This window comes from Silene latifolia, chromosome 2 (assembly GCF_048544455.1).
Source record: "Silene latifolia isolate original U9 population chromosome 2, ASM4854445v1, whole genome shotgun sequence".
Lineage (NCBI taxonomy): Eukaryota > Viridiplantae > Streptophyta > Magnoliopsida > Caryophyllales > Caryophyllaceae > Silene > Silene latifolia.
The window spans coordinates 131063351-131073013 of NC_133527.1; the positions used below are offsets into that span (position 1 = coordinate 131063351).

Consider the following 9663-nt stretch of genomic DNA (forward strand, 5'->3'; position numbering starts at 1 on the left):
TCTAACCGTGCAATTGGCCATTGACAACGTTATGATAAGTGCATCATGGTGCTCCTGGCTGTCATGTATATCCTCTTCGTCGAAGGCGACAGTAGGCAGATCACTGTGGGAAACTCTGCAGGAAGTCTCCAGTCTGTCTCCTTTAGTTTTAGTAGCATGCCTCTTGGCTGCCGAATATATCAATCCGCTTAAGTCTGAGCCGCCTGTTATCACGTTTATTATCTTGGTTCATGTAGGTGGTGCTGCAGGTTTTGTGGAGCCCACCTTATCATGCTGCTTGCCCCCACGTGGTAATAGGTGGCTCAGTTCCCCCTGCTCGTACAGGCGCGTAATCTCTCTGCGTAGAGTGTAGCAGTCTTCCGTGTTATGCTCAATGTCACGATGGAACTCACATTTCTTCTTACTGTCTTTTCGCCATGATTGTCCCTCTACTGGTGGCCTTGGCCACCTTACCCCGTCTCCCATCTCCTTGAGTGCTTTTAGGATTCCTCCGACGTCAGTTGTGAATCCATATTCTGCCAGTGTGGGGAGTTGTTGATTCTCTTCTCTGTTGTCGATTCTGTTGACTCCCCTTCCATATGGTCTATATCTTTCCTCCTTCTTTCCGGTAGACTGCTTTCTACTTGACTTCTCTATGGCCGACGTGCTGGATATGCTTGGCGTACTTGGTATAATGGCTCTAGCTAGGATATCTTCTTCCAGTCTGATTGCAGCTGCTGCCTTTTCTTGTACCGCTTCGAAGCTATGATAAGGGTGCATAGTCAGTTGCTTGTATAGGTTTGACTCATGGTGTAACCCCCTTCTGAATGCTTCCACTAATGTTGACACATCACACTCCCATACTACCACCTTCTCATTATTGAACCTAGTGTTGTATTCCCCAATGGTCTCGTTGGCGCCTTGAACAATCCGGTATAAGTCGCCAGCGTGCTTTTGCGGCTTCCGGCTACTTGCAAATTGCTGAGTAAACGCATTTACCAGGTCAGCAAATGTGGATATCGATCTGTTAGGTAGACTCACGAGCCACCGGAGTGCCGGTCCTGACAGTGTGGACCCGAACCCTTTACACATGCAGGCTTCTTTTACATGCCCAACAGCCGTCACCGTCATCATCCTTTGCTTGTACTGGCTCACGTGATCAAAGGGATCTGTTGTGCCATCAAAGAGAGTCATGTTTGGATTTGTGAATCCCTTCGGCATGGCGACAACTGATATTGCGTCTACGAACGGTGAGTCAGCATAACTGTCAGGCGCTGCTTTCTCAAGTGGAGGTGGCATTCCTGGGACCCTACTCAACATCTCTCTCAGCTCCAGATACTGCTTGTTGATTAAGCTTTCCGAGTCCTGGTTACGTCTGTCTACCGCCTGCTGACCCTGGATGCTGCTTCCTGGCCTGAGTTCCACTGGGTTATGATGCGGCGTGTTACCTAATGGGGCTGATGTCATGAGCGTCTCCTGGTGCCGGCTTACTTGTGGACTGCCTGCGGATCCTGCACCAGGTGTTTGGTTAGTTATGACAAAGTTACCGACTGGAATGTTACCTGGCACCGCATCTGGGCGGCTGGCAGGCTACCAGCTGTCCGATGTGAGATATCCTAGTCCTTGTGGGACTATCCTTTCTCCCGTCGACACTGCTGCTAGATCTAATCTTGTTACTAGCTCCGCTGGAATCTGTTGGGGTCGACTCCTGCTGCTTGATGCCCCCTGTGTGAGATCCACTATTGGAGCCTGATCTTCACCCTCCACGCTTGCTGATGTGCTTGACTACTGTCTCAAAATATCTATTTGTGCCCAGAGCTCTCTGTTCCTCCTTTTTACTTCAAGTTCTGTTTTCCTTTGATCTTCGCGCATGCTCTCCATCACCTTTTGCAGATTTTCCATGCCACTAAGTAAGGTTCGTGTCGGACTTGGCGGCGAGGTGGGATTCGAGCTTCCAGATCCCTTGTCTGATTTGGAATGTGCTGCCACAGCAGGAGTCTTGGGAGGCAGGGTGGCTTTTGCCACAGGTGTAACTCTTGATGCGTGTCCGGGTGCCTGAGTTTGAGTCGCTGATGCTTGATTCAGGATATGATTTGGTGGTATCAGTGGCTAACTACTCCCTGACCTAGCTGATGATGTTTGTTTATCCATTATGTATCTAAGTAACTAACGATGACGACCACAATGCCCCACGGTGGGCGCCAAACTGTTTTGGGATTTTTCGACCGAATTAGGTTAAGAAAGGTCAATGCGGTCTTATTCGTTGTATGTTGACTCTATCTTTACGTTAATGCTAAGTATGGAAATTAAAGACGTAAATAAAGATTGACACAAGAGATTTGGTGTGACACTCCGCGATAAAGCGGAAAATATAACTAATAAATTAAAGCGGAAATTTATGAGATTTTAAAAACTTTTTGTTAGTAGTTAAAGATTAACAAGCGGGTGCCAAAAATGAAATGAAACAAATACAACAATAGACAAGGTTAGGTTATTACAACCCAAGTCTAGAAAACGAGGAAAAGATATCCCACGAATAAACATATAAGAGGTACCTAAACTAGCAACTAAGGTCCAAGAGTTTAGTTCTCGCTAGCCCACACGTCTTCCCCATGTAAGCATCTTCACAACTTGTCATTCATGTAAACATGAACGCCACAGTCAGTGGAGAGTAACTCAAGGTTCTCCCAGCCACAATGTGTCGAAATGCAAGTAAACAAACACTTAATTAAACACATTGATCATGCAACATATATGAACAACAAAAAACAATGGGATACAATTGATAATAATGATGAGATAGGCATAATGCATTAGAATAAATATGTAAACAAGGAAATAGAATAACCAAGTCAACCAACTCATATTGACACGACTCACAAGTATAAGACCAACACAAAGTGTAGACGGAGTATCCGACTTAGAGGCTACCTTTAAAGCATGTCCAAGATACCACACACAAGACTAAATCCTAGACTCCAATCCTCCTGGTAGGACGACGATCATAATACGGTCCTAGTCTAAACCTGGCCAGACTCTCGGGATGGACGACACCCGATTCGACAAGCGGTGACCCATCCGCATCCAAGACTCGAAACATGGTACACCTAACTGAAGGAAATGTAGATTCATATACATACTAACATACTCATATATGTCTAAATTAATTTGTCATAAAATTAAAACGGATTTTATGTATGCAAACAAATAATATAATAGAAGAGAAATCATGTCCTTACATTGTTAATTTCGGATTTAAGGGCACAAAAGAGATCACCTTTCTCTTTTGATCTTGAGCTTTTCCTTATGGATGAACAAGATCTAAGTATAAGATCTCTCCCTAAGCTTTATACCCAAGGCTCCTCTTAATTTTAATTAATATTACAAATACTAGTATAATATTAATCAAGTAGAAAATTGACCCAAAATAATGTAAACACTTGATTATTTTCGGTTTTGTGGAGGAAGAAGATGGGAGTTTTTATCTCTCTAAAATTCTTATTTTAGATTGTGAATGGAATGAATGAATAATGATATTTCATTATTGTATAGTAGGTAAATTAAGAGGAAAAACAATTAGTTTTTTCACTCTCAAAAACCGGCCCAAGGAGAGAGGGAGGAGAGCCAATGCATGCCCTCATTTGTCTTCACAATGTATTATAGGGTTGCATGGCTACACTTGCCTTTAATCATTATGTTCACCACTAAAAATGTAAACACAATTTTAGCCTAATTCTCCTCCAATTTTTCGGCACTTTACATAATATGGATTCCATATTATTTTTGTCAATTGTCTATATGTTACATGTCATATGTCACATATATTTGTTATGTATTTTTAACATATTAAAAATCAACGTATTAATAAAAATACGTCACATACAAAAATTGATTTAGTAATTTCATAATTACTTGTGCCAAAATATTTTACCACTTTATAAATCGTATTTACAAAAATTCATTCAATTCCGATTGTTTTCTTAAACAATAATTTCATCCGAGTAATGAAACAATTCGATTACTCAGACCGTATCTCATTTAATCACATTTCAATATGATACGTAAATTTTACTTCCAAAATCGTCCGTCAATTTTCAAGTAATTTAATTAACTCGTAACGTTATACGATTAATTAAATAATCAATTAAGAGTGTTGCCCTATAGGTATGACCTAGGGGTCAATCGATCACCACCGTCGCACGACAGTAATGTCAAACTCTAGTCACCAATCATTACCGATATATGTTGACCGATTGATGGATAAATACTTCCCAATTGTATTCTTTAAAATGAGATTTAATAATGATATTTAAATCATGTGATCGCACTATTGTTGAGGACACATTTCCCAACAATCTCCCACTTGTCCTCGACAAGTGTGCGTCACCAATTCTCTTGTCCTATTACTATCTCCCACTCAATGCAAGGTGTCTTTCGTGTCGTACTTGCAAGTGATCATATCGAGAGTGGTTTCCTCGATCCGGGAGAATAACCGATTGACCGGACTTATCTATCATAGATACTTTCCGAGCGTGGCCACGCATTTCCAGTTCATTACTCCTCGAGTGGCCCTGAGATATTGTTATAACCCTGACAAGGGGTGGACAATTCTTATCGCACTCATTCCCTTCGACTAGCCACAACCATCATAACCCAAAATATGCCCATTTGACCCCATTTACGAAGGTCGTAGTAACACAAATCAAAGTTAATCTGAAACTGTGCCATCTTAGGCGAATAGTCTTTAGTCAAAAGAATCGACTCATTAGAATACTATAGTAGCTCTCACCACGACCAGGCTATATAAATTTGCCAGAACTCTATAAGCGGTCATAAGGCCCGACAAAATGTTCCTAACAGTCTGCCTATGTGATCGACTAGTCATCTCATATGACTCTATGGCACTTGAACTTGCCATCAATCGCCTCACACTCTAGTCACTTCGAGATGTCACCTCATACAAGTGACTATGGGCAAATACTATGTTAATCCGTGTTCACTTTAACGGGGTTCAATTGTCTCTACAACCCGTTTGGATGTAACAAAGTATAAATTAAAGATAAAAGACAAATGTGATTATGAACATGAACAAAAACAACACTTTTATTTCATTTCAAAATCTAACAAAAACTTGATACACGTTTAAGTCCCATGGACGTAACATGTCCATCATGCTTAGCCTGCGATAAAGGCTTGGTGAGCGGATCGGCTATGTTGTCATCCGTCCCAACCTTACAAATCGCAATTTCCTTTCTTTCAATGAAATCTCTTATTACATGATATTTTCTAAGTACATGTCTAGATCTATTACTAGACTTTGGCTCCTTAGCTTGGAAGATCGTCCCACTATTATCACAATAGAGAGTGATGGGATCATTGGCGGTAGGTACTACTTTTAGACCTTCCGTGAATTGCTTGATCCACATAGCTTCCTTGGCGACTTCGATCTTTGCTATGTACTCGACCTCCGTTGTCGAATCCGCGATTCTGACTTCCTTGAAGCTTCTCCAACTTACGGCACCACCATTGAGCATGAAAACAAAACCAGCTTGTGATTTCATGTCATCTCTATCTGTTTGAAAACTTGAGTCCGTGTATCCATTAACACGCAACTCAGTGTCTCCTCCAAACACAAGGATAGAGTCCTTAGTTCTTCTCAAGTACTTAAGGATGTTCTTGACAACAATCCAGTGACTCTCACCTGGATTTCCTTGATATCTACTCGTCATGCTCAAGGCATACGAGACATAAGGACGTGTGCATATCATGGCATACATGATTGATCCAACAGCGGAAGCGTAAGGGATCAACTTCATGCGTTCAACTTCATGGGGTTCGGAGGGACATTGAGTCTTGCTCAATATCGTTCCGGTTACCATAGGTACCAAACCCCTTTTGGATTTGTCCATCTTTGAATCGTCAAGAATCTTATCAACATAAGACTCTTGACTTAGTGCCAATATCCTCTTGGATCTATCTCTATAGATCCGGATACCTAATATGCGTTGTGCCTCTCCTAAATCCTTCATTTGGAAGTGGTTACCTAACCACTTCTTAACAGAAGACAACATTGGAATATCATTTCCAATGAGTAGTATGTCATCGACATACAAGATTAGGAACACAACATTGCTCCCACTGAATTTCATGTATAAACATGGTTCCTCAATATTTCGAGTGAAACCATTTTCGTTTATAACATGATTGAATCGATGATTCCAACTTCTAGATGCTTGCTTAAGACCATATATGGATCTCTTAAGCTTGCACACTTTGTTAGGATTTTTAGAATCAACAAAACCTTCGGGTTGTATCATGTACACCTCCTCTTCTAAATGCCCATTTAGAAAAGCGGTTTTGACATTCATTTGCCATATTTCATAATCATGAAATGCGGCGATCGCTAACAAAATCCGTATGGATCTTAGCATGGCTACGGGGGCGAAGGTCTCATCATAATGTAGACCTTGGACTTGGGTAAATCCCTTTGCCACTAGCCTAGCTTTGTAGACATCATCATGTCCTTCTATTCCATTCTTGACTTTGAATATCCATTTGCATTGAAGGGGTCTTGCCCCTTTAGGCAAATCTACCAAGTCCCAAACTTGGTTTTCATGCATAGAATCCATTTCGGACTTCATGGCTTCAAGCCATAAGGAGGAATTTGGACTAGAGATTGCGGCCTTGTAGGTGGCAGGCTCGTCACTTTCCATAAGTAACACATCGAGTGTTCCATCTTCCTCGATAAGTCCTACATATCGACCGGGATGGCGAATAACTCGGCCTGTTCTTCTAAGAGGAGGAGGAACAACCGCGTTAGATGACGAAGGAACTTCTTCTTGCGCCTCTATATCGGTTTGTGGCTCTTGAACTTCATCAAGTTCAAAATTTCTCCCACTCTGTCTCCTAGAAATAAAATCACTTTCTAAGAAGACAGCATCGCGAGACACAAATACTTTGTTCTCTTGAGGCTTATAGAAGTAATAGCCTCGTGAGGCCATGGGATAACCTACAAAAATGCATTTTGCGGATCGTGGTGCCAACTTGTTATCATTTCTAATTTTGACATAAGCATCACAACCCCAAATCTTCATATGTGATAGATTTGGAACCTTTTCTCTCCATATCTCATATGGAGTCTTTTCAGTTGCTTTTGTTGGACTTACGTTCAAAGATTTTATTGCAGTTTGAATTGCAAATCCCCAAAACGAGTTCGGTAACTCGGTTTGACTCATCATGGATCGAACCATATCAAGTAAGGTTCGATTCCTCCTTTCGGCAACACCATTGAGTTGTGGTGTTCCGGGTGGAGTAAGTTGTGATATAATACCACAACCTTTCAAGTGTGAATCAAATTCAAGACTAAGGTATTTTCCACCACGATCGGATCGTAGTGCCTTAATCCTTTTGTTCAATTGGTTCTCTACTTCGTTTTGAAATTCCTTGAATTTCTCAAACGCTTCACTTTTGTGTTTCATTAAATAGATATACCCATATCTACTCAAGTCATCGGTGAAGGTTATAAAGTAGTCATAATTACCACGAGCGGTGATAGTCATTGGTCCACATACATTGGTGTGTATGAGTCCCAATAGCTCACTAGCTCGTGTCCCTTTACCACTAAAAGGATTACGAGTCATTTTGCCAAGTAGGCAATATTCGCATGTACCAAATGATTGATAATCAAATGGTGTAATCACATTAGTAGAAATTAATCTTTTGATGCGATTCTCGTTTATGTGACCTAATCGACAATGCCAAATGAACGCTTCACTTGGGTCACTTGTTTTGAGTTTCTTTGATTGAATGTTATAAATATCATTAGTCGGATTTGAGGTCTCTAAAATGTAAATGCCATTGATAGAGGAAGCTTGGCCTATAACCAAGTCGTTCCTAGAAATAGTACAACGATTGTTCTTAATGACAAAACAAAAACCGTCCACGTCTAGCATGGCGATTGAAATAATGTTTTTAGAGAGTGTAGGTACATAAAAACAATTATGCAAATACAACTCAAATCCATTTGGCAAAGCTAGAACATAAGTTCCATTGGATTCGGCCGCTACCCGAGCTCCATTTCCAAGGCGTAGATCCACATCTCCCTTGCTAAGCCTCTCCACATCTCTTAAACCCTGTAAATGATTACAAAGGTGAGAACCACAACCGGTATCTAGTACCCATGTCGTGTGGAAGTATAATTTATATCAATAACATAAATTTCTTTAGGAATTGTACCTTTTGGAGTAATGAGTCCTTCCCTTATATTTCGCAAATACATAGGGCAATTCCTAAGCCAATGTCCCATGCCATAGCAATAATGGCACTCATCATTAACTTGCTTGAAGTTTTTGACTTTCTTTCCATTCTTCTTGAACCTCTTTCCCTTTGACGCAAGAACTTGATTGCTAGAGCTCCCACTAGCTTTGGCGTCTTTATCTTCCAGAGACAAAGACCCTATAGATCGTATGAGGTAGTCTTCCTGAGACGGACTCACACGAGGTCTAGTAGTAGTGGGTGGTTTAGAAGAAGTGATGAAGTTAAGGTTACCATCCGAACCTATCCCAAAATGAAGTTCTCTAGTTGTATCGAAATCATTGTTGGAGCATACGTCGTCAAGAACATTGTGATATGACTCAATAGTTATTGGTGCGGTAGCATTTGATGGATTCATTGTAAAGAACTACAAATATGGAGGAAAAGGAAATATTAACATTTGTCTTTTAAAATCATACTTGCAAATTAACAAGATATGAACATTTATATAGTGACCTCTACCCAACTATAATAAATGATTCCAAGACCCAAATTCATGTCAACTTAGGGCACGGTGTGCCGAATTACCCTTTATTAACATAACTCGGTGGATTAACCTTTTAATCGATTCTACTTTTAGAACTCTTGGTCGATGATGTTTACATTAATATTCATCTCTAGCCCGAAACACATCCGGAAATCGTCGTGAATACTTTCGTTGAGTACAACCCAAATTTCGAATAAATGTGTCCATAATCCAAACCCATATCAATTTAGGGCACGGTGTGCCGAAATACCCCTTATTAACATGAATTCGGTGGATTAACATTCATCACCCACTTCCCCTACGTAACAAGGTTTGTACCCCGGGGTAGCCGAGTGCACTCCCTCGCGAAATAGGTTTTCATGGTTTCTACTATTTGGTAAGGCTATGTCTCAATTGTTTGTTTTTGCGAGAGGTCATGTCAATTTATTATGTATCACGTTTTAAGTGAACTAAAGCGGTGAACTACGATAATTTTAATTGACACGGTCGATAAACTCGATAAAATAAGGATGCATGTTTTAGTTATGGCGATTTAGCGATGCATGTGACATAAAATAAAATGCAAGCATAAAGATAAATAAATCCTAGTATGGCCTTTCCTAAAATAGAAAAACTATTTAACTATTACATATTCGGAAACCAACTCCATTGGTCCCTTGAACTTCGGTTGTGGCACGCATCTCGAGGTAACACCGTCTTTATGTATCGCCATTCTTGAAGAAATCCGTCTTTGGGAACTCCGGAATGAATAAAATTACATAATAAATTACATAATTTCCTATTATACATTTGTAACTAAAATAAAATAAATCTATTAAATTACAAAACGGTGATACGAGATCACAATAAAAATTACAACCGAATCGATATTCCCATACATTTCG

At 40.4% G+C, this 9663-nt stretch overlaps 1 protein-coding gene across 1 annotated transcript; it reads right to left on the reverse strand.

Annotated features, from left to right (window-relative positions):
• Positions 1-228: 228 nt before the first annotated feature.
• Positions 229-1446, reverse strand: LOC141641318 (uncharacterized). Its single transcript, XM_074449988.1, has 2 exons — positions 1245-1446; positions 229-1148 (listed from the first exon to the last, which is right to left on the reverse strand). Exons 1-2 carry the CDS (start codon positions 1444-1446, stop codon positions 229-231), a joined length of 1122 nt encoding a protein of 373 aa, XP_074306089.1.
• Between the last annotated feature and the right edge of the window lie 8217 nt (positions 1447-9663).